The 25879-nt window shown below is 42.0% G+C and overlaps 2 protein-coding genes across 2 annotated transcripts in view; one reads left to right on the top strand and one right to left on the bottom strand.

Annotated features, from left to right (window-relative positions):
- Positions 1-303: 303 nt before the first annotated feature.
- hacd4 (3-hydroxyacyl-CoA dehydratase 4) lies at positions 304-6188 on the top strand. Its single transcript, XM_010741223.3, has 7 exons — positions 304-542; positions 2328-2434; positions 2542-2669; positions 2798-2907; positions 3959-4065; positions 4504-4635; positions 5084-6188. Coding segments are annotated over exons 1-7 (669 nt in total). The 5' UTR covers positions 304-540; the 3' UTR covers positions 5167-6188.
- Positions 5288-25879, bottom strand: part of focad (focadhesin) — a 44331-nt gene continuing 23739 nt past the window's right edge. Inside the window, exons 12-44 of the mRNA XM_027288015.1 lie at positions 22452-22556; positions 21660-21761; positions 21421-21548; positions 21035-21161; positions 20816-20950; positions 20116-20166; positions 19618-19701; positions 17170-17305; positions 16835-17023; positions 16615-16736; positions 16435-16527; positions 15104-15192; positions 14918-14959; positions 14675-14783; positions 14338-14454; positions 12694-12932; positions 12519-12608; positions 12295-12442; positions 12101-12220; positions 11886-12008; positions 11240-11317; positions 10668-10739; positions 10263-10365; positions 10081-10161; positions 9421-9549; positions 9214-9329; positions 8812-9072; positions 8559-8648; positions 7561-7738; positions 7205-7302; positions 6671-6922; positions 6510-6585; positions 5288-5498 (exon numbers count right to left, since the gene is read on the bottom strand). Of these exons, the coding sequence (XP_027143816.1) occupies positions 5425-5498; positions 6510-6585; positions 6671-6922; positions 7205-7302; positions 7561-7738; positions 8559-8648; positions 8812-9072; positions 9214-9329; positions 9421-9549; positions 10081-10161; positions 10263-10365; positions 10668-10739; positions 11240-11317; positions 11886-12008; positions 12101-12220; positions 12295-12442; positions 12519-12608; positions 12694-12932; positions 14338-14454; positions 14675-14783; positions 14918-14959; positions 15104-15192; positions 16435-16527; positions 16615-16736; positions 16835-17023; positions 17170-17305; positions 19618-19701; positions 20116-20166; positions 20816-20950; positions 21035-21161; positions 21421-21548; positions 21660-21761; positions 22452-22556 (3957 nt within the window). The 3' untranslated portion in view covers positions 5288-5424. The remainder of the gene's footprint in view (positions 5499-6509; positions 6586-6670; positions 6923-7204; positions 7303-7560; positions 7739-8558; positions 8649-8811; positions 9073-9213; positions 9330-9420; positions 9550-10080; positions 10162-10262; positions 10366-10667; positions 10740-11239; positions 11318-11885; positions 12009-12100; positions 12221-12294; positions 12443-12518; positions 12609-12693; positions 12933-14337; positions 14455-14674; positions 14784-14917; positions 14960-15103; positions 15193-16434; positions 16528-16614; positions 16737-16834; positions 17024-17169; positions 17306-19617; positions 19702-20115; positions 20167-20815; positions 20951-21034; positions 21162-21420; positions 21549-21659; positions 21762-22451; positions 22557-25879) is intronic.

Here is a 25879-nt window from a genome sequence, read left to right as displayed (position 1 = left end):
TAGAAAAGCTTACATGTGGTGTGTGTTGTTGTGTTACTGTCCAGTAGATCACCGGTCAGTAACAGAAATACATCAGTATGTCAGGAATTTGCACTCCCTCACATTCACTTTCAGGAGTCGGTGTTGGTGAGGGTATCCTTGGACTCGCTCCTGCTTTAAGTCTTACATTCTACACATGTGTTGACTGTGTGTGGTCTATTGTCTTCCTGCTGCTGCTCTCTCTCCTGAGTCTGCAAGTTCTTGGCAAACAGTTCATATTTTTCTTTGGAGGGGTGGGACTATGTGACGTCACGCTCAGCACATGGAATGTCCACTTCCTCTCCTCGCTGTAAAGTAATAACTGTAATTGGTCTGAGGAAGCTACTACAAAACACAGATATTGCAACATTTTTTCAGCTTCCAGTTGTCTGCTGCTGAAATCTGCTGCGAGGAGCCACAAACTACAACCTGGAAAAATGACTGTCCTCACACTCACACAAGGAATATGATCCGACATTAGTACCTGCAAGGAAAGGAGCAAAACAAGACCTGAGAGGGAGAATGTGAGTGAGTACTGTGAGAGTTGTCTGAATTCTCACTGTGGAAGGAATGTTCAACAGGGCGTGTTGAGGAATCTCATACAAAGATCTATTTACGGTCATATTCTGAGCATTAACCGCTACAGTACTGAAAAAAAGGGATTAGAGTGCAAATGTATCTGAAGGACTGGAATTATTTTGTAGATTTTATATCCAAGATAAGCTCATGAAACATAGACTAAGTTATAAAACTACCTAGAGCGAAAGATAAGATTATTTTGTTTTTTATCATTCTCTAATGAAAATCTACATTTCCATATTATTTTCCTCTGTTATGGGAAAGAATCTATATTACTAGAAAGTGTAAAGAGTAAATAGTATAGTATTGGGCACATAATTAGGCATTAGGGTTGCAAGAAACTGTTCCTCTGATCTTATATAACTTATTACAAGATATGTAAAAAAAAATCCTATAGTCCTATCAATGTATTCATAAAGGGCATACTCAAGTTCTCTGAGAAATGTCCAATTATCTCAATGTTCAGACCCACTGGAAGTGAAACAGTTGGTTCTGAGGGGTTTGCAGGGTTTAGAGTTAATGAACATGAGTGGTTACTCTGAGGAGGTTTGATGGGTAACCACATTCTCTTTACGTAAAAGTGCAATGATGTCAGTACTTCCAGAAGTAAAGCTCCCACACACAACACTGTACTTCAGTAAAGTATCAGCAGCAAAATATACTAAAAAAATGGAAAAAAAAAAAAGTATATTACCGGCTTACTGACAGTGAGATGTGAAGATTGAAATCAATTTCATATCTGTCCTTTAAGTAAAGCCTAGATGCTGTTAGCCTAGCTTAGGATAAAGACTGGAAACAGGAGGAAGTAGCTAGCCTGGCTCCATCAAACATTTAAAGGTCCAGTGTTTAGAATTTAGTTTGCAATCTAGTGGTGTAATTGCTGCATTGCAATCTCCTCACACCACCCTCACCTTCTTAGTTTAAATGAAAAACATCATTTGAAAGGCTCTGTCTGGACTTAGTATTTAGTTTGTCTGTTCTGGGCTACTGTAGAAACAGTGTTTTAATATGGCAGACTCCATGAAAGAGGACCTGCTCCCACTGTAGATATAAAAGGAGAATTTTTAAATAACAAAAACAAAAAGATTCTTATTTTCAGGTGATTATACATGAATAAAAACATAGTTATGAAGATTATATTCCATGTCTGCCTTATTCTAAAAATAAAGTTTCCAAATCTCACACACACATAAAACACTAAAGACATAAAACACATTATGTCTTGTTTGTTTACTCCAAAAACAACACATTTGTGGTTATAGAGTAAGTTAGTAAAGTATTTCTTGTCAGGGTGCAATGACTCCTCAAGTACTAAAAACGACTCGATTCTAAGTGCTTCATTGTAAAAAGTGAACGTGTAAGCAGCAAGCTAATGTTAACACTGCCCGACTAACTCCAACTAAATGTAAAGAAAATAAAAATGTACAGTAGAAATAAAAAGTCTAAAGTATATTAGAGTTACACTTAAAGCAAACAGACTTTACATCTGTTTTCACTTTCATTTACTCAAAATAGTTCCAGCTGATGGTTAATGAGGACATCAGGATTTAAGTGTGTCAGCAGTTCTGCAGTAAACAGATCTTCCTGACATTCAGACCTGTGCACAGGTGGAAACTAATAACATTAACATGATCAGCTGACTCTGGCAGGAAGCCAGACGTGAATGAATTAATGACAATTAATTGGCAGTTTGAAACCAGCTCCATGCTAAACCTGTGTTTCCCCCACAGGTTCAGCTTCAGGCTCGCCTACATTTTCTCGTACAACCTGTTCCAGTTCTGCGGGCATACATGGATACTGGCCAACAGCATAGCCAGGCTCCTCACATTTGGTCGAGGTGAGTTTTAACAAAGCAAAACATTGAGTTTCAGACTCCAGCTGAAGCAGGATGAGTGTTCACCAAATGGCTGATGTGATGATAGAATCTGATTTGTCCCTCTGCAGATGCTTTAGCAGACACATTTTACTCTATCGGCTTAGTGATGAGTCTGTGCCAGCTGCTCTCCATCCTGGAGCTCTTCCATATCGCGGACGGGATTGAGAAAGCCAGACTTCTTCCACGCTTCGTCCAAGTGTGTATCACAGCTCATTGGAATTTCATTAATCATACAGATGTTATAAAATCTGACAAATATGAAATTGTTTGTTGTTTAATACATATGAAGCAGTTGGTGGATTGAATGTTCTGTCTGATCTTCAGGTCATGGAGAAGAACCTCCTGCTGATCATGGTCATCATGGTGGAGGAGATCCAGAGCAAACCCGTCGTGTTTGTACTGTTCTTCCTTTGGAACATTCTGGACCTCTTACGGTGAGCACATCACTTACAGCTTGTTATTTCCCTTCAGCCTGTTTGCACTTTCTTTTGATAGATAACACATTTCAGGTCTCCTATGAATACAGGAGCACCACCTGCACTGCCAGATTCTTTAAATGGACAAAATGTTTTGTTGTTTGTTTTGTCCCTCTGGCAGCAGTGCTGAAGGATGATGACGTATTCTCAGTTTGGGAATTTATTATCACTTATTGTCACTTATTTGCTCCAAGGCAAGATATCTTGTGAGCATTCGTGATCCTCAGAGGATAGATCGTTGGTGAAGTGTATGTTACTACAAAATTTACTGACAGTTCATGTTCCCCAGAGGATGAACTCACATGTTTTACTGATTTTACTATTGTTGGTGAGAAGGTGGTACACCTTCTCACCAACAATAGTAAAATCATCAGCAGGACTGGATTCATCTGGATTTGCTATTGTGCCTCTACAGAAAATGATTCCGGAATACCCCCCATGTAAACATTGTATAAATTACAGTAATTCAAACTAGATTTGGTTGATATTGCACAGTAGTAGTTCAAATCCATTGCCCATACACAATACATTCTTGTTCTTTCATAGTTTATTATGCAAGTTAGTTCTGCCGGTAGTAATGAACAACATTGCACTCCCCAAAATCACCAGCTGAGATCTGGAAATGCAGCATCAGTCAGGAGTATGAATAGGAGCAGTTTGATGATCGATGATGATGAATTGGAGGGTAGCAGGTTCGGCCCTACTTCTCAAATTCAGCTCTTGAGCAAGACACTAACCCCAAACTGATCCTGATGATTGTGTGTGTGAGTGAACACTTTGGATAATACTATAATTCCGAAATGAATTTATTTTTTGGCTACTTGTGGGCTGTAAAACCAAAACATGAACTGAAAGAGGCTAAAAAGCCCAGGTGTAGGGTTGGTGTATTTTTGATTTTAATGTCATTTAATCCATTTTTGCAAACAATACAGAGAGCTGCTGAGTGTAGTGTTGTCTTATCATGATAAATAATTAGTAAGTGTGTAATTGTGTGCCTGTTTGATGACAGATACACCCATGAGCTGCTGTGCTCTATGGACAAACCATCCATCGCCATGCTGTGGGCCCGCTACACACTCCGGATCCCCTTATACATCCTGTCAGTGGCCACTGAAGGTGACTGAGTCATTTCGTGAACATGCAACACGCTGCCTCTCACTATATTTAAGTTCATAAACTGTCAGTGAAAGCTGAGCTGAGACACATTGTCGAACAATACGAGCCTAATGAGTCGGACACAGACAGGAAGTTTTGTGAAGGCATACAGGAAATGAGTTAGGAAAGCAAAGGGGATGATAAAATGTCAGGAAGTTGGCACACACCAAACACACACACACACACACACACACACAGCTCTAGTATATCAGCAACACACAGGCAGCAGTAGTCAGATAACCTTCCTCCTCTGGCAGGGTGTGTGTTCTTTCCAAACACCACATCCAGAGAAATGTTTAAACATCAGTATGAAAACTATTTAAAGGAACACTTCACCATCTTCTGTGTGTTCCATTCATGTTGCTGCCTCTGATTGTTTTTCCATTTCTCTCCCCACAGTCGTCACCATATATCAGACGCTGCCTTATGTTGAGGCGACGCCGCCAAAGTCGTGCTCTCTGAATTCAACCACGTCAGAACACATTCGCCGGCCCATCCTCCTAATGCTCTGCCTGCCCGTTCTTGCTCTCGGTAAGATGGGAACAGCACTGTGAGGAGAGTCTGAGGCAACACCCACACTGTGCGCACAGCGTGCCGTTGCATTGCCGTCATCTGTGCTGAAATGTTTTACTCATCATACGAAACGTAATATTTCCCCTAAACGATGTAAAAAGGACAGAGCCACAGCTGGTCTTACGCGAACAGTAGAATGGCTTCATTTAAATCAGGCTGCAGTCTTTGTTTGGTCACATGAAGCCAGTAATCAGCGGGGTGATTCCAATAAACGTTGTGTCTCAACATGTAGCAACTCCAACTCTAACCGACTAAACACAGAGTACATTTGGAAGTCATCCCGCTTTTCTTTTTCTTTTTTTAATACATCTACAACAGGTGATTGTTATCACATGTTTTATAAGCACATAATTTATTTCCAAGCTGTTAGATTTGAGTCATAAAGACGCTGCTGTTGTCTCTTTAGGCGCCTCCGTGACTGTCTGGCAGCTGCTGAAGGAGAGACAACATCGGCTGGAGAAATGGAACAAGAAGATGAAAAGAAAATGACGATCGGACGCGTTTGAATCCTTCCAATGTCTGTTTAAATTCAGTGATGTCATCAGGATGTGTGAGTCTGGATTTAAGAGAAGATCTCAAGAGGCACAAATCAAATCCATTAAGTATTTCCTGTGTTTGATGAACCTTTAATGGGCAGATAATGACAGATGACATGCTCATATGTGCTCCAAGCAGAGCTACACTTTCAGTCCGTGATGCTCAGTGAGCCTCAGCCGTCTCTGTTTGCGGTGACGAGGCTCCTCCGGGCTACCATCCGTACGCTCTGGTCCACACGGCTTTCTTCTTGAATTCGGCGGAGGACCTCAGGGCCAGCAGGGCGGCTGAAAAGGACGATCAGATAAACTGCTTTGAACATTTAGAATCACACGAGGAGTTTTCAGTTCTGCCAAGAATGCTATTTGCCATCGATGGGATGGGTTTCTGCTAGCTGCAGCCAATACTTATGTTTATGTGCGTCTTACTCAGCGTTTCCTCCCCTGTGGAGTTCTCTTTTAAACTCTGTTTACACTCAAGTTGACACAAAAACCCATTGTGTATATCTCAGCTGTCCAACAACCACACTGGATCCATTTCCCTCTCCTTAAAAAAACATTTACAAAGTGACATTTATTTTGGTCTCATTGTGGATGCATTATGAGAGGACAAGACGTCCAGCACAAACAGTTGGTCAGCTTCCTCTTAAAGGACTCCTTTTCTATCATTAAGTAAACTGACTACATATTTTATGGATATTTCATATTACACAAGAAGAGCTGATGAACTGAACAATGACCCCGAACAGTCAAACAATAACTGCAGGGGTTTGGATGAATAATGAGCAGATTATATCCTGTCTTATTATTTCACAGATGAGATTCTTATGAACTGTCTGGATTATTTTTTTTGGATGAATCCCCATGACCTTTCATTGTTCTATGAGCTCTCTCTCACAGTCAGTCTCCATAAGTCCCCATGTTCAAATGTCCAACTTCACAGCAGAAATAAACATGTTTACAGCCTGGTATAAAAAACAGATACGGCGTCCGTTCTTTAAACAGTCTATGGTCAGGAAACAGTGCCACAGACTACACGTGGAGACGTAGTCACGCACATTTGAATAAAGTTTTTATAGAGTACTGAAAGAGGTTTCAAAATTCACATTTAGGGGCGTCACAGATTTCAACCATTTCTTTGGTTATGCTACTGTTGCCATGGAGTCTTGGATCAACAGTTCACTGGTTTTGAATGCTCTGACTTTCAAATCCTTCTCAGATAAACATGAAATCAACATGGTATACTTCTATATTATTAGTGTTTTTTGCTGTGTTTGTATGTGCTGTCGTGTTCTTTACCTTTGGCGGTGCTGACGGTCACGGCTGACAGACACTGTTCAGGACCTTCTGTGATGCTGAGAAGCCAGTCTATGAACTGACACACACACACACATTCAGGTTGTCATTCATCTTGCTCATAAGTTCTTCAAATGAAAATACAGTACATGACACGCACTGACCTTGTGTGTTTGGTTGCTCCACGGCTCTTTGTCCAGAAGTAGAGACAGGCTGTGGGACATTCCCAGCAGGCACTGCGGCAGGACGTTGTCAGTGACCGACTCCTGACCGTAGAGACTGTGTCGTAGGGTTTGGGGTTTGGAGTCAGGTTGCCATGGGAACCACTGGGACCTTATGCCAAGGAGGAGGGGCATGAAGTGGTCACCCCAGGAAACTACAGCAGCAGCAAAGACCTGAAAGAGGAAGTCTGTGGCCTGCAGAGAAATCAAACAAATCTGTGCTCAGCTTGACATCTTGAGCACGTTTCAAGACTTTTCCAGGACTTGATGGCCCATTTTACTTTTAAATACAACTGACCAGTGTAAACCAGTTTGCACATTTAGTAGCCCAACAAGACTGGAGCTGCATTCCATACTCCACGAGGAATAAGGAAGCTTTAACTCTCACCTACGTGCTGAAACACAGAGCTTTCAACATGTCAGTCATCTGCAACAACACACAGCAGGACTGTGTGTTCCCGGCAGGCAGAAACATACCAGTTTGGTGTCTCCACATATGACGGGGGTTGCACCGTAGGCAACATTTCGGATGTGCCCCATCAGCTCGAGGAGCCATTCCATTCGCTTGAGAACACCTACAAAAAGGAACAAACCAGCTCAACATGCAGACGATGACATACTGAGGTATGACTCACAGGTAGTGTGCTGCATGCAGACAAAGAAACATAACGAAGAGAATACTGATTGTCCTGTTCTGCCAATAACTCGATCAATTAGTGTGGAAACATGAAAATTCTCAACTTTGGTGCCACCTAGCAGTCCCATCAGGAAATGTTGCCATTGTGGCAAACATGGCTCAATGCAGGCAGGATTTTCCTTTACAGTTTTAGTACCTGTGTTGGAGCCGGTAGCCAGACGACACTGGTAAAACGTCTGTAGGAGGAGCCAGCCAACTCTGCGGCTCGACCAACCACGAAGCACGCCAGCAATGATGTCATTGAGGCCCAGGAGGGGAACTCTGCCTTGGGAGGTCAAGTAAGCCAGGATGAAGCAGGTCTTCTCCATCTGATTCTGAACAGTTCAGAACACAGAGCTTTATTTACAGCCATTTGTACTTTAAAGGTCCAATATTGTAGAAATACATTTTTTATATAATATTTCTTTATTCATAAAGCACAGCTCTTTAAACAAGCTGTCAGGACTTCTGTAAGGTTGTGATGTCACAAATACACACCCTCAGCCACGCCCCCTGCACAGCCACCCAATCCCACAGTCCCAGTATCCTATCCTATTGCGTCATTCACACTATATTGAGGTGTTTTTTGGTTGTTACTACAGTAGCATCAAAAATATTCTGCCAACCACCAGCCTGCACCAGTTTTCACATCTTTTTCTACCAAAAATGAAAAATGACAATCATCAGATTGATTTGAGAGATAATATAATTGCATACACATTCTGGCTTTATGTTAGCTAGCTGAAGCTAAAGCTGAAGCTAGCTAGTTAAACCCCGTAAAGCACAAACATTTTTATAATTTTTTCAGATTAAAGACGAATTGTTCAGCAGTGAGCTTTAGAGGTGTTGGACCTTGTATTTTTTTTTTAAACTTTGGACAGAGCTAACTGTTTCCCTCTGTTTCTGGTGTTTATGCTAAGCTAGGCTAACAGGTTTGCCTCCAGCTCTGTCTGTAACATACAGGTATGAGAGTGATATCCATCCTCAGATTTCACTCTCTGAAAGAAGAATTCAAAAATGATTTCCAGCGCTGCAGGTGGAAAACGTTCCAGGAAGAACCACCAAGAATGTTACATTTAAAATACACACTACACTGTTTGTATGACACACGGCCTCGGCATTTCTGCAATCACTCTTAATCACATCATAGTGTACCTCTGTAACTCGAGCGATTCGGTCAATCTCTGTATCAGACATCTCAGACAGACATTTGGTGACTCCAACGTACAAATCCACTTCATCATCCTGAAACGAAGAGAATTCATCATCAGCGCTGACAGTCATATATTTTTAAAAATCATCTCATTAACTTCTTGTGTGAGAGCTGCAGTTTAATTTCACTTAAAGCAGTTGAAGTGTCAGTTGGAGTGTAAAAGCAGTGACAGTGGTGGGGATGTCAGCGCTGTACCTGGATTTGGTTGGGCAGGAGGGTGAAGATCTTCTCGGTGGTGGAGCAGAGGATGGTCCAGCAGTTGTTGGGGGGGTTTGGAAGGGCCATGGCCTGAGCGAGGCCCTGCAGCACGGAGCGGCACATGGACAGACGCTGCGGTCGAAGGTCCTCCTGGAACTGCTGCAGGCCCAGACTCTCCACGTGGACCTGGAGCTTGTCCTCGGCAACATGCTTCATCCACAAGCCCAAACTCTCATACAGGTGAGCTCGGGTCTGGTACTGAAGGACAAATGTAGGCTCTCCAAAGTCAATCAAAACTGAACATTACTGTAAAGTTAGAACTTATGGCTGAGTTGTTGGACTGCATTTGATTTTGCAGGTGATTTTACAGTCTATGATGTATACTTAGAAGTGACTTACACTGAGACTGTGCACGAGGGGCGGCGACAACCAGGAGCCCAGAAAGAGAGAGGCACTCTGGGAAGACTGAGCTTGACACGCTGCCAGCACCACACACTGATGCTGCACGTCCTCTCCTGTCAAAGGGCAGAAAAAAAACATGCTGAGCTCAGCGCTCCCACTCTCTAGCACTCAGGTGTGAAGAGACAAATGTGTGAGAACTGTTACCGAAGCTGAGCCTCATCAGAGGAGACAGGACAGCGCTCCAGTTGATGGGTGGGTACTGGAAACTGGACCCGACTGACGCCAGGGGGGTCAGAGCAGTCTTAACCAGGGCTGGATGGGCAAACTCTGGACCTGAGTCCACAGGAAGACAGGATGTTCACAAAAGTAAGAGTGCAAATCAAATTCTAACACTCACTTTGTATAAATAGATTTCATCTTCTTCTTCTGTAGTATGTTGTTGAAAGTTATAAACGCTGGTTATATTGACAAAATCCACTGCTACTACATGTCCCACTGGAGTCCAGCATCTCAGACCAGACATAACCAGTCATTTTACCTCACAGATAATCAGAGAAAACACTTCAAACTGGAGAGAAAGTGACTACAATCATCAACACTGGTTTAATCCAAACACGTCACTTCACAAAGTGGTCAGCAGTAGCAGTGAGGTGGTTAATCCTTGGGAACAAGGACCACGTCCCCTATAAGTGTTTGTTTTTGCCACTGACAGGCTGAGATCAGTGTCTGACAACATGATGGAGAGATAAAAGCTTTAGCAGACATAATGGCTGCTCCTGGTTGAGAAAAATAGCCGTTATATCGCAGAGAAGAGATGAATTTGATACCGAGGCGATCGACTGAAGTAAAAAACAGTCGGCAAACCTTTTTTTCCCGCCTCTGTGAGGAAGTCAACGATGGATCTGATGACACTTTTCTCAGAGAGGTAACTGAAATCCTGAGGAACTGAGGGCAGGAGAAGACAAAAACAGTTTTATGGACAGACTGTGTCTGAAGTCAATCGTTACGGAGAGTTTCACGACGGGACTGAGCTGCTGTGTACGTACCTGCTGTGTGACTATGACTGGTGGACATGTGGGCCAAATGCAAGTGACCCACCAAACAAGCACTGTTGGACTGCAAACCAATCGCTCCAGAGAACGTTATGACCTGCAGAAACCCAAAGTAAACCAATGTGCTTTGCAAAGGTGATGGCAATTAGCCTATTACAGTATGCAGCAGCTAAAAAAGAAATGGTTGATCTTCTGAGGAGCCCGAATATTTGATGGAAATTTGGCCTTCTGTACTGACAGAAATTACAGATTTATTATTTTTGGTGCAATGACATTGCATCACTCCAAGTTTTAGCAGAGGCAGATAAGACATGCCTGATTACTTTTTGTCGTACTCAGTCATAGCGATAATGCTGACACATTTTCACCAGTGTTAATGAGTAAAATGCGTCTCCACACCTGAGTGATGGCTCGGATAACCTCGTTGAGTCTGCTCTGCTGCTGGGAGGAGAGCTCCAGTTCACTCGTTAGCTGGAACACAGGACAACGAGCTGGATGACACTTACAGTGACTCAAACACCTCATTAGAGCAAAAAGGTACTTATTGAAGAAGATTTAAACATCGTTATTCATTTATTGCCTCCATAGTTCTGACTTCCAGACAGAAAAAGTATTTTTCTGAAACACACTTCAACTGAAACATCCTCGGTTTGATTCCAGCCATGGATCACGCCTCTCTTTCTCTTCACATTCAACAACAATTAGAGGAAAAAGGGCAAAAAATAAAATAAAATAATTAGAACAAATGAGATCTGCAAAATTCTACCAGCCCCTGTAGTGCCTAATGAGTCTCTGGCCCTGGAACAGCAGTGTAACAGGAACCATAAGACGACTGAGCTGGACTGCTTACGGTCAAGTTAGTGATGGATTATTTTGCTGCAGTTTATGAGAAATATGGATTGAAATGAAGTACAGACATTATTCTTCTGAAAGTTTTGTAAAACCTGATCCCAGATGAGTGGATTTCTCACCTGAACCAGGTAACTCTCTGATCCAACTAAAGCCACCAGGCCGTTAACGGCAGCCAGTCGCTGCATAGTGGGACATCCCTGAAACACAAAGAGAACATCAGAGAATCAGAGAAATCATGAAAAAGCATGAAAACATGTTTAGATTTTTTACATTCATACACATTCACACACTGATGGCGCAGCCTTCAGGAGCAATTTGGGACACTTCGACATGTAGACTGGAGGAGCCGGGGATCGAACCGCCATCATCATCATTTGATTGGTGGACGACCTGCTCTATAGATTTTTATAAAAGTATCTTCTTCCTGTGTGGAGTTTGCACGCTGTCCCTGTGTCTGTGGCTCAGCTTTCATATCTGAGCCAACCACAGAGCAGCAGAAACACTGACACACTGCTTTGCGATGTCTTCAACAGATATGAATGATGTTGTTGAGTCTAGCACTCAGTTACTCACTACTGTTGAGTACTGAGTGTGATTAGATTTGACTGAGCTCATTCTAAATCATTTATTTTTCCAGTCTGGTGTGTGTCAGTTAATCCTGTTTGCACTTCACTTTAATAGAAACTCCACTTTGGATTCCAGTGACAGGTTTGGTAGATTTGATATAAATACAGTGTTTAATGCAGCTGTAATTAGCTGTAGTACCTCAGCCAGTAAGATCTTGATCCAAGCAGCCAGCAGACGAGGGTGGATGTCCTCTGCTTTACCGTGGCCGGACATTGATAGGCCGTGGACCACCAACCCAAGAGCCAGGGAGAAGCCAGGAGTCTGAACACGAATGATACAAAAGCATGAAGCAACACACAAACCACCCACAGCAAAGTTGTGAAACCTCAATGTCAAGAAAGTGTCCTGCTGACCTGCTGGCTCTCCTCGGTGAGGCTGCGCAGAGTGTTCATGACCTCCTCGGCCTTGGTAGCGTCTATAAGGCCCACGCTGAAGGCCGCAACGCCCACAAACCCCACAGAATATGCCAGGACCTGCACAGGAGGACGAAAGCAATAAAGATTATCCCACAATTGAAATCAGTTTCTACTCAAAGGCTGGTTTGTACCTCCTGCAGCATGCGTCCCTGCCCGCTGCTGTCCTGCAGGCTGGACAGTAGTTTGTCCAGTGTTTGGGTGACGTGGACGTGTTGGTCTGTCTGTCCACTGCTGCAGAGAGCTGCGAGCACCAGAGCCACACCCAGCACACAGCCAGTTCTGAGGGAGAGGACAACAGTTGGACCACTGATATAAAGCTAACAGCTACACTCATGTCTGAGGACTCAGCACTGACTTGTACTCCAGGTTGGGGTTGAAGGAGCAACTTTCCAGAGCGTCCAGAGAGCTGAGGAGGAGATCAGTGTCCTTCTGAGCGGAGACATCACTGGACAACAGAGAGACAGGCCGTATTAACCACAAACTATCAGCTCATCTGTAAACGATGGGTTCCAGCATGTGTTTGACTCTACCTGAGGCGCTGGTGGTGCAGACTGGACAGCACCATGCCGAGCGCGAGGCCGGAGTGGAACTGGACGGCCTGGGAATCATCTGCTGTGGGGGAGCCCGGCAGACCTGCCTGAAGCACCGACAGGACCTGGGCCACGCCGTCCCTCTGCCACACCACCAGCACCGGGACCAGCAGGGACAATGCCAGGCTGGCACAGGAGCGAGCTATGGCGCTCGCTGTGTTCTCACCTGAGTATGAGCGCTGGGAGGGAAGGAGGAGGCCGTCAGGTGTGATCGACTGACTCTTACAGCCTGCAGCTGATTTCACTCCTCCACGTTCAGTCAGAAAACAGCAAAAACAAGGACACCCGCAGGAGTGTCATGCTCATTACACATCATTTTCCAGCCACAAATTCTGTGACTACGTAAAGGATATATACAGTTTTTGCGAGTATATTATGGACTTACTTTCCTTGCTCGGTATCAGACACTTGCAGTGGACAACACAGTGTTCAAACCAAAGGTATTCAAATTAGTAACATAGAGGACTTGAGTATGGAAAACAGTATATGGCATGATGTTAAAAAATAACTTCAATATTTAGTCATATATTTAGTTTAAAGTCCATGTAAAGTAAGAAAAAATATGTTCTGAGTTTGTCAGACCAAAGCAGAAATGTGTATTAACCACCCAGCCAAACTTAAATGATTAAAAATATCAACAAGTTTATGAAATTAGGTGTGAAAATCAGGTAAAAATTAATTCTCAGCTCCAGGACTGTGGGGGCGTGTCCTCTGAATGTGCTGAAGCCACCCACTCATGGGAGCAGTCAAGCAGCCATTTTGAAGCGACTGAAACGGGTCAGATGAGTTCAGAAAATGACATGACGAACTTTGAAAACACTCTGAGAGCAGATGAATTCACTTCTATCTCTCTGCTAGGGTGCAGCGGCTATGTCTCAGGGTGGCCTCAGCGTGTCATCGAGCCACCCTTTAAGGACCGCCCACAAAATTCTGGACTGAAAACTGGAGAAAAACAGTTTGAACCTCCACATTTCACTAATATATCATTCAAAGTCTTTTCACATGTTTTCAGCAACTATTTCCCAACATATTTAACATGTTTTGAAAGAAATCTCAGAATTGCCTTACACTGGCTTTCATGTACATGAACTATTTCATTAATCTAATTGTTTCAACTCTATATTCTGTTGCATAAATCAGTTGTTTCACGTTATGTGATAAGAATTATATAACATCTCAGTAGTAATTAAATTAGTGTTCACTTGTAACTTGATAGATAGTATGTGTGGTTGGTTGATTTTTATTTCCAAACTGTAGCAATCAAATATTAAAGAAATTTTTTTTTTTTGCTTTTATCTGGATGCAACAACTAAAATCACTTCATAAACTGTGACCCACTTTTGTTTTTATACACATATGTGCATATGCGTATATGTGACATAAAGACCCATTAAAGGTGATTTAATGGGTCGAACCTCAAGTGTATCAAGTGTAAGAGTGGAATTGTACGGCTGAAAACTGGAGTAAAAATGTCTGAATGGACCAGGTTCCTTCCTGCTGTCCACTACATGAAGTCCTGAAAATATTTATAGAAGCTATCAAAGACAGAAAAACATCAAGCGAAGAACTCTGATAGAGACTTACATGGAGGAACCATGGGAAGACTTGTCCTCTGGCCTTGTAGCTGCTGCTGCTGATGCTGAGCAGGGTGTTGAGAACTATGGACAACCAGCTGGACGTGGGCACAAACTCTGGTCCAGCCTGCAGCGACAAGTCAGTCAGGAATATTTATGGTTGTATATTTCTACATCAGCTACACCATGATCATGACACAGCTTATTAATATAAGCTTAAGTTTGACACACAAGTCCATTTTGAAGTTCTGTTCATAGAGACTTATATTCTGGTTTTGTCCATATAATATAACAATAATTGTATAATGATATATGTCATATATGAGTTCAAATATAGATTGTGTTACCCCGAGGCTGCCGTCGCTATCAGCAGGCAGGTTGCTCTCATATTTAGCGAGGACGGCAGCCAGGCCGCTCAGAGCCAAGATGGAGTTCCCCTGAACCACAGGACTGTCCCTGCACAACACAAACAACACACTGCTGTTAGTATCATCTGTGCGGACACTCAGAAGACTAGTGATCACATGACCAACCGACTGTTTTGTTTTCCTGTGAATCTCAAATGTAGCAATCATGAGCGGGAGACTCACTTTGTAGCAGCTTTGATGACGTCTGTCAGCTGATCTCTGGCCCTGAGAGAGACGAGAGGAAGGAGATGGAGGGACGAATGAAGGATGAAAGAAAAACAACAGGAGGATCTTTCTTCAGATGATACAGTGATGTATGAAAACACAGCTGTGTGTGTGTGTGTGTGTGTGTGTGTGTGTGTTTCTCACCACAGCCAGGCACAGTGTTGTTTGTACTGCAGCTCCTGCGGGTTCTCTTTGCCTTGTTTCTGCTGCAGCTCCAAATCAGCACGTCGTCCCTGAACACAGCAGAAATCCAGAGTGAACTTCAACATGTGGGAAATTCATTCAGTCAAGCCCAAAGAAAGACTGTGATGGGACCGGGTCTTTAAAAGGCCAATAGGAATAACAAAACATGTTTCATGAGAATTGTTGTAAATACTGAAACATTATTACTGACCATCATTTATTATAAGGTTATACTAGACTCATTCTGAGGTAACAAAACAGCATTCACCCTACAAAACTCTGTACGAAGTTGAACCCCACCCACCAAATTCAAATTCATAGCTGCACTATATATTTTTATTTATATATCCTGTTCATACGTTCATACTCTGCACTTCTGGTTAGATGCTCACCTCTGTGAAACACTCTGTTCAATGACAATAAAGTTTAATCTAACCTAATAATGATATTTATTTTCAGGTAAATATACATGAATGAAAACAGGGTTATGGAGATGATATTTATATTTATTATCTCTGCCATATTCTGTAAATAGAGCCCCTTAGATCTGACACAATAAAAAAAAACTCCCCTGATAAAAAAAATCTTTGTAAATTTAAAATGAAATGATTTCTTTCATTTTAAGTTTAAGAGAAAACTTGTTATTAATACTTGAAAAATGAAACAGCAAACTGGACCTTTAAATAAATGGTACCACAACTCAAGGTTTCATGGTTGATGTAACGGAAATAACAGGATTTTCAGAGAAAATGTTCTTAATGATTATTTTGACAAGAAACGGATTCTCCATCGAGGTTTGACTTCCACTTGGACAAAATCCATCAGTCAGAGGTGGAGACACATTCCACTGCTCTGTTTTCTGTCCAGGTCCGCCTATGAACTAACGTGGTCTTTGACAAAATATTGAACAGACAGACCACTCACTGAGGTTTAATGTCCCTGCTATACACAACAGGACCACCTGTTCTATATGTCAAGTATACAGACTGGTATACAGACCATGCAGAACATGCAGCTGAAAGTCGCAGAAACCAGGTAAGTAAGTGGTCCTTGTCTTCAGATTCTTTTGACAAACTTAATTTTATTCACTGATTTCATTTTAACACAGACTTCCAGACATATCCTTGCCGTGTAAAATGTTAATAAGTGTAGTCTAATCTGGTTTTTATGACCTCTGACCTGATGAAAACCCTGTGAGATTGAAACCAGTCGGTTTTCTAATACACCTTTTCTCCTTGCTCTGTCTGACAGCGCCTGCAGGACAGTTCCTTCTCCAAATAATCAGCACAAACCTGTAACGCAGCGTGGAAAGCTCGGCTCATGAACCCTCTCCAGGCCTGCGGCAGGAGCAGCGCTCGGTGCCATTCAGATGGCTGAATGTTGACCTACACGCCAAGAACAGCAGGACAGGAGTTTATTGAACAGCCGAAGAAGAGCGTGAGAGGAAGAGGAAGGAAAAGGTCTGGCCGTACTTCATGAATGAGGGCTGCCAAGGTCTGCTGGTAGCTGCGGCTGCGACTTATGAGGAAACGGTCGATTGGTCTGCCCTCACGGTCCGTCTGCACAGGCAGCTCATAACACAGCAGAAGTCCAGCTACAACACACATCAACGTAATTCAATCCAACACAAACATCTCCACAAAGAAACAAAGCTGTAACAAGTTGTGTGTCACACAGGATGGGTTGGGTCACCTGCGAGTCCAGGCTTCAGTCCAGGTTGCTTGTTTTTCTCGTAGGTCTTCAGCATGAACGATGGAATTCCTGCCACAGTTTTACCCTGGTCTGAGCGCAGGTTCCCCCCCCTCAGGGCAGAGAAATATACCCCCCGAGGCATGTGGCTCATCTCCTGCTTCACCAGTGAGGTCAGGAAGAGCTCAAAGGCTGAGAAGAAGAAGAGCATCCAGATGATAATGATGACGAACAAACCCAACATGATCCCTCATGAACACTGTTTGATGGAGCGCCTGGCCTGCACCATTATGAAACATGGCCTCTGACCTCGATGTGAGTGTCATTTTGTAGTTTACCTGGTAGGACAGATGCAGGAGTGAGAGTCATCAGCTTTGCATAAGATGAACCTGGGATGGAGAGATCCTTCTCTTCTTCCTCGTTCTCTTTCTCATCATCCTCCTCGTTTTCTGGGAGCTTTATAGCTGGTCTGGCCTGCAGAGCGGACAGCACAGCAGCAACAGATACAGCAGAACATCATGTAAACAACAGCCCACAGCAAGAGATGTGACACACTGTATTGCATTCAGGGTCTAGATTGAGACATGAAGTTAGAGCATAAATCTGCATGATCAGACGATCTGATCAGAATCTATAAACTGTTCTAAAGCTAAACAAACCGCCTCCATTCCTGTTGACCTTATTATCTACCCCTGGAGGGTCCGCAGGGGTACTGCAGGTGTTTTTGTCACAATAATTGACAATTTTCACCAAAATAAGAATAAGAATTAAAAAGGGTGAGAATTAAAAAATGGAAAATGATATATCGAGTAAACTGCCAGCATTTATATGCAATAATAGGCTATGATTGACAAAAAACATTTATAAAATAAATGATTCCCATGATGCAGGTGTTGGTAGGTATTGGCTAAAACACAGCAGTGCGTTCTTAGTTGTGAAACTAACATGAATCAGTAAAGTTACTAAATAATGCAAGCTACTAGTTTGATAATAAGTCAAGCAGAATGGATAAATTTGTCACAGTAACGAGGCCTCGAGCTCGAGATGCTACAGCTGCTCCTTCCACCTCTGCCGAGGTCCTCATCATATCATATCAGTGAGGTACCTGACATCCTGAAGCTGAATGTTTCTTTGTTGAAAAATAATGATAGAAAATATAACAACAATAATTATGCATGAACTTTTTATCAACATAAACACATATAGGCTAATAATCCAGTATATTAATAGGTGAATAACGTAAATAAATGTTATTATAGGCCAGGCTTAAACTGTGACATTTTAAAACATGATGTAATCATCATGCTCTGTTTGTCTCTCGTCCAAAGGTCCTTGGGTTGAAAAAGGTTGAAGACTCTATTTATTTTTACAGTTGATAAGTTAATTTAATGAAGAACACTTACAGTTTATTGATAACACACATGTTAAACAAACAGGAAGAATTAGAGTATATTCGACAAAGCAGACAGGACCCGCTAGCTACGGTTTGCACTATCCTGTGGTAAATTAAGTGAATTAGAGGGGGCCGCACATAAGTAATGTTACAATGTTCTACAGCCGTATATATATATAAGCATTATACATGCTTAGCATTTATATCCAACCACTTAGGTTTTTACATGACATGATTACATAGTTGCAGTTAATAAAACTCAGCACAGTAATTTCATCTCCATGACCTGATCACATGGGTCTGAGTTATGGTTTATTCTTGGTTAGTTTGTTATACTTTGTTCAGATCATGCAGAAAGTCACAGAGATTACAGTTCAGATCAGACAGGTTTGCTGAAAGTGTTGCAAGTGTAACTTACTGTAGTACAGTTGATACTAAGTATATTTGGCCAGTGTTACATGTCACTGTAGTAGAAGGCATCTTCTCTTGTGTATATGTTATATGCATGTATGTTTGTCATTTTATATGTCTTTAATAAAGTAAAAAAAAAAAAATAAGTAAAAAAATCTTTGTTCAGATTACTGTCATCATGATTTTACAGTAATGACTCAGTTAGTGTTATGAATGATTGCACTCATGGCTAAAAGATATAAAAATAATAAAATATATCACTGAAAATACTAATATGGTTTCTTGCAAGGGAAGTCCACAGTGGTCTTTTGACCGGAAAAGAAAAGTGTGATTTGTATTTGTAGCAAAACCCTATTTTAATGAACATGAATCAGATTTTTGTGCCTCTGCTGGCAGTCTGCTGGTTATACCATGGTGCTAACCTCCTTTGTTTAATGATCTTCTTTTTCAGGAGGTGCAGCAGAGTCGAGACATTTGTAGCGATCACAGCAAATGAAACCCAGACAAAAATGTTCAGGGCTGAATTTTGTTCCCAGTCAGTCCCTGGTCTGAGGTCAGTTTGAGTCCATGAGCTGCAGAAGTGAAACTTTTGATGGAAAACGAGTGGCCAGTAGGTTGAGCAGCGTGCTCACTGTTGCTCAGTTTTTCTAAGTTAGCAGTAAAAATTGAAATGAATACATTTAATAAACACATTTCAGACATTAACAATTGAACACATTTGTGCAGTCTCCATTACTGCTGTATAGATTTGATGAGTCACATTGATTTGTAGTGAAGTGTTCAACATACCCTTAAAGTAAATAATGATTTACAATTACTATGGTCATTGAATTGGTATTGCTGTAACCATTATGCATTGTATACATCCAAGTTGTAGACATAGATATATAATCTTTTATTATATATATTATATTATAGTTATATTATAGTATTATATTATATTATATTATATAGATGTGTAATGAGAATGAAAGACTCTTACTGCCTCAGGAAGGTGATTTATTGTGTGGACCGTTTCAGGAAAATCTGCCATCGCCTTGTAGCCACAGCTGGCCACCTCTGGATCCTACAGCAAACACACAGATTTATTTTAGATTTTTTTTTCTGCAGGAGACGTAGTAAGTGTTTTTACACAGATGATTGTTTGACTGGATTCTGAGCAGAAAAACAGAGAGCTGCAGAATTCTCTGTGGGTTCATAACTACAGTACAAGTGCATTATGCGTCCACTGTTAAGATAAAATTATCATTATCTGTGCAGCTGTAAGAATACACTCTTAAGTTCAACAGCTAAACCTGTGCACTTCATTGTATGTCAGACATTGTGTTTCTTTCTGTCTAATCAGAGCATCAACGGTTTATCAATCAGTGTGACAAAGTGTTCAAAATTATTTATCAGAACCTTTGAAATTCTCTCTCACACACACACACACACACACACACACACACACACACACACCAGATATCTTCAGTACACAGACCTTGCTGGCGGCATAATTCCAGAGGAAGCTGACCACTTCCTCTTTCAGTTTCTGGAAAAACAGATAAAACATTTTTTTTAAAGCAACAGAAACGTTTTCATTTTCAAAAATCCACAAATTGTGCAAATTGTGTCTGTGAGGAAAGTCTGATATCATATTAATAAGTCACAGGAGATATTTTTGAAAAACAGATTTAAGGCACACCAAAGCTAAGCTGTTATAATTGTTATATTGTTATTATAGAAACAGTTCAACATCTGGAGAAATGTGATGAGAAGATCAGCCTGACTGTAGCATGAACAGAGGTTCATTTGATTTTTATTCAATCCTACATTTGCATAATATGCATAAACCTGCTGCAATCAATCAAAGGTAGGCAAATGGAAGTGTAAAGACAGCTGGCCATGTTTGTATGTCCATATAAACACAACACCAGCCAGCTAATTTCTGTATGCTGGGGTATGTAACATGTCCTGTGGTTCTGACACAAAAAATTGGTTTATTGTTGATATTTCAGATCTGTAAAATATATATATAGTCCTTACATAACCAGCATTAAGTCTTTTGATTGTTGAAGAACTGTGTCTTTTTTGAAACTACCACTGGGGGGAGACAGAGTCAGAAACAGACAAGAAGACAGAAAACCACCAAATCAAAGCTCCAGCATCAAACAGAAGCCTTCATGAAGTAGATCAGATACCTCGTACTCCTCTGACTTGACATTGAGCTGCGGAACCAGAGCCAGAAGTTCAGCTATGGCTTTGACCATCAGTGGACGGGAGTCACAGCTCAGCTCGGGCCCGAGACTTCTCCATGTCGAGATGATGTCCACTACCTGCAGAACAAGCCTCATCATACACTGTGGCAATGTTTACGGTACATGCAGTATGTTGGCTATGTGAGTGTGCGTGTGTGTGACCTCTGCCCGGCACAGCTCCTGTAGTCCTTGCAGGGCGAGAGCAGCAGGGGTTGCCATGTCTGGTTTGGTGCACTGGTTCAGCGTGAGTGTAATGGCAGCCAACATGTCGCCTCCATGCTGGTAAGGCCTGACACACAAACACACACAAAGGCAATTCTGTGAGACATAATATATGAGCTGATGTCCTAAATCACAACATCTGGGCATCTGAGGTGCATCTGTACAGAGCCATTGGAGCTGATGATGAGCAGATGACTTCTCTTTACTGTCAGTCCTCATCGTGTTCAATCAATCAAACCTCTGTTACGCCCCTCTCAAAAAAGAATGCACTGTTTAACGTCACACTACATCCTGTGTGTGTGTGTGTGTGTGTGTGGTGGTCTGACCTCTCTCTGCAGATGTCTCTGAGGCAGGCGGCCCTGGCCAGGACCTGCTCCCACTGAGCGTCCCTCCCCACCACCACTCTACTGTCCTGCTGGCCCAGCAGACGCTGCAGCTCCGGGTAGATTCGATCCTTCCGGGAAGGAGGAACAGAGTCGGTTATTAACAGAAGAACGCGGCAGAATAAAGAAGGCCTACGTATATTAATGTGATAATTATAAGGACCACTTTTATTATCACAGACCTGTTTCTTCCACAGAACGGTCATGAGGCGCATCGCCACCGCTCTCAGCTTGGGGGCGCTGGCCAACATCTGGAGAGTCTGCAGCACCATGGGGACGCAGAGCTGGAGCATTAAAGCACAGGGCATGTTAATGGTTAAGATCATCTGAGATCAGCTTCTAACTTCTCACAGACGTGACTCACTCCACACACAAACACACACACACACACACACACACACACACACACACACACACACAATTATACATTCATATTCAGAATATGAATTGTGCTTTAATTAGGTGTTGTTGCCCTCTGTCTGTCCTCGTGTACCTCCCTGCATGTGGTTAGTTCTCCATGTCAGACTTGATTTATACACTGTGCATGCTTTTTATGTCCATGCTTCCACTTTGCATGTTTCAGTTTGTGGCTAACATTGTTGTTATTTACTCTAATGTTATAGTTTTGCATGTGCATTAGCATTATGAGCCTGTGTTTAATGTTTAAATAGTACTAACATTAATATTTTCTTTTTATTATTGCTCTGCATGCTCACATGATCTCAATGACTTTGTAATTTCAGTCATATATTCTGTTTTTAGCTCGACTTTGTAACATCTGTCCAGAGTCTAAAAGATGAGAAACACAGAAATGTTTTATTAATGTTCACTGTTAAACCAGCAAGTAAATAAATAAGAACAACTTTCAAAGATGATGATTTGAAATAAAAAACAGCAGAGAGGTGACGTGCAGTGGTTTGCATTTGACATCTTTAGTGTGAAGCAGTACAGTGGAGAGCAGATGTGCTCAGTACCTTGTGAGTCCCGAGGTTTGGCAGGCAGTTCAGCACAGCGTGAGCCTGGAATGGATTCTTTTCCTTCCCCAGTTTGAACAACAGAACCGGAATCAGGGAAGGGACCTGCAGACAGACGTGAGAGTTTGGATTAAGGAAACACTCGAGTGAAGCCAGGGAAATGCTAACTTGTTCAAAATTCTCAGAGCAACACATTTTGGGTCTACATCTACGACTATAACGAAAACTTTCTAATCTTAGGAAATATAAAGGAGCTGCAGAGGTGCCCTAACCTGTCAGCAGAGGGCGTTCATATATTCCACAGATGTTTGGGAGGCATTGATGACAACAAGCTTATTAAATGATCTTTCTGACAAAAAACAAATAATATTTGACACAGACCAGATGCAGGAAGCAGGTGAACACATGCTGTCCCTATAAAAACCTGAGCTCACAACATCACGCGGGGAAAACTCAGCTGTGATGATTCTGTCAGAACTGACAATTTCCTAAATGAAACTTTAATGGCACTCTTGGAGTGCGTCAGAGACAGTGTGCACGACTCAAAGACCCTCAGTGACACACGCTCTGTCCCCCTGGCCTGTCATGAAGGATATCTCAACTTAACCACAGGAGGCAAAATCTAATAAAGTTTTATATCTTATTTATTAAAAAAAAAGCACAGCTATAATATTTGATAAACGTGTTCATATTTCACTGGGTGACATTACAAAAATACATTTCCTCACCTATAAGAGACACACAGAGGGTTTTCATGTGATCGTTTGGGGCTGAGGCAAGTTTCCTGGGTTACTATTTCATTTGCATATACATTTATTTTGAGGCAACAACTGGCTTTCCAAATGTTTATTTTAAGTAGCTTGTAAAAGGATAATTAGTCCACATCATGTTATTCATTTTTGCATTATACCTTTGCATTTTTAAACTTGGTAACTAGTTAAGTGCCCTATTTGCCTACACATATAATCTACTCATGAATTTTGATGTTTATGTTAAGCTAATTGTGATTGTTGCTTTCAGAGCTTGACACAAACCAGTGAGCTCATCAATCCACCCAAACTAAACTTAGTCACGTTCATAACAAACGACAAAGTCTGATGTTGCTTTCTATCATTCTACAAATCTGTTTCAATGTTTTTGTTCTGCACATTTAGCATCACAGACTGAACCCCTCCATTTACTCAATTAATACATTTACTGCAGTTATTTTATTCACTAGTAAAGCAATGTTAGCATCAGTATTATTTCTGCCATTGTGCTAACACAAGTTTAAAGGTCCAGTGTGTAGAATTTAGTTGCATCTAGAGGTGTGATTCCCGCATTGCAATCTCCTCACATCACCCTCACCTTCCTGGTGTAAAGTAGAAACAGTAGATATAAAAGGAGAATTTTTAAATAACAAAAACAAAAAGATATACATTAATAAAAACATAGTCATGAATATTATATTCCATGTCTGTCTTATTCTGAAAAAAGAGGCCCCAGATCTTACACACTGCAACTTTAATGCTAAGCTAATAGTATAATTTGTTTTGGTTCAGGGTCATCAGCTGTTTCAGTGAAAAGGCTGGTGAGCATAGAGAACTGAGCTAAACGCCGCCCCAGGACACAGAGATATTTGTCAGGGGTGGATGATCAAAAACAGATCTAAAAGGAGGGTTGACATTGGATTTCATTCATCAGGTAGACACAAACAAGGCTCTAAATGAATGCTAATGTTGCTCTGTGTCTGCTGGATCTGTAAATAAGTAACTACTACATAAGTTTGCTACAAGCTTTAAATTTTTAGCCACTAATATGTCAATGTTGTGATTCTGCTGCCCCCATGTGGCCAGAAAATGCAGTCATTGACGGTTTAAAATATTTAAGTGCTGTATGATTGTGAAATATTAGTTAGGTATTCTTCAGGCCTCAGTGAGCCACAGAACAGAAGCATGTTTGCTGATGCAAACATGTATATATGCACGGACCCCAGCAGGGAGAGCTGTGGTGACAGTATCCAGTCGCACACATTAACCATTCCAGGTTACGGGCTGTCCCGCCTCCCAGTCTCCTCATGGTCTGACCCACGGTCATGGATATTCCAGCTCATTTCCACTCTAACCCACACTGATCAATTAAAGCTTCGTGGATACAAGTCAGAGAGCTGAATGAAGGACAATGCAGGGTTAACGCTTTATCATTCCCTTTAGTGCGGAGGTCAGAAACAGGAACTAGGCAGGGTCCTTGGACGTGTGAAGTCAACAGCTCTGCAGTGTAGCAGCCTTTAATTAGCATAAAGCACTTACCGCTGCCCTGCACCTTGGCCGTTGCATAGCAACCACTTCACCTGCTTGAGACGAATAGAAGTGGCAGAGAGGAGGAAAATGGAGGTTTTCCTCCAGACCTGAAAGGTCTGTTGCTGACCCTAGACCACGAACTTCAAATTGATGAAACAGTATTCCAATAAATCATAAGAAATAAATATAGTTTAATCATTTTCCGTCCTCATCTCTTGTAACAAAGAGACACTGCACACCTATAAGGTGTTTCTAGTGTTTGTTTAGTGTAAGCAGGCAGATGTGATACAGCAAGGAGGGAAATCCAACGGATTCAAATATGCCAAAAACCTTCTACCAACGCATCAAACGACCGCCGCAAGTGGCACTCTGGGAGCAATTAGACCAGCAGGGGAATACTGCGAGGCATCTAACGAGCCCGAGTAATGAGGAGCCTATAGCACCATGTGATATTTCACATCATCGTCTGGAGGTAGTGACTCCATTTACAGTCCCAGAGGGTCAGAGGGAAGTCTGTCAGATTAAATCTCTCTTTATACAACAGCAGAAAACCCAACGGCTGAAGGCAGGAAGACATTCAAAGCCAATACTGCATTATATCCAGAAGATAGGAACACATACAGTACACACTGTAAATGAATGAATACATTCAAAAATCAACCCGTAACAGATTCCCAGAGGTTTTGCCAGTTACAACCACGAGACATCTCTTCTCATTGTTGATCATTTCCAAATGTTCTGCTTTCCATTTCTTTCAACAGATCAGAAAATCAAGCTGCAAAAGCGAAGTGGGTGGTAATTCTAATATGTCTAATGTTGAGCCCACTGACGAGTGTTCCCCTGGTTACTAATATTACAGTCAGTCCTCATCGTATTCAGTCTTACTGACTAGTCCAACAGCAGTCAGCTCAGCTTGGCGTCTGTCTTTCACCAAGCTCTCACCAACCATTAAAAGTCAGCCCCAGACTTACTCTTGTCTGGCGGCTTCTTGCTCACTCACTCTCTCCTTAGCTCAGTCAACATCCTCTTCAGTCAACCTCTGCCATAATGCTCCCCGTCTGCGTTGCCCTGCACCCCAGGCCTAAAAACCTCCTCTTGCTAGTGGTCCTACACGCCAGTGGTACAAACACTAACACCCACACCAGGTGC

Source organism: Larimichthys crocea, chromosome XIV (genome assembly GCF_000972845.2).
Source record: "Larimichthys crocea isolate SSNF chromosome XIV, L_crocea_2.0, whole genome shotgun sequence".
Taxonomy (NCBI): Eukaryota; Metazoa; Chordata; class Actinopteri; family Sciaenidae; genus Larimichthys; species Larimichthys crocea.
The sequence above is the reverse complement of the archived record's forward strand: the minus strand, read 5'-3'. Positions and strand labels throughout refer to the sequence as shown.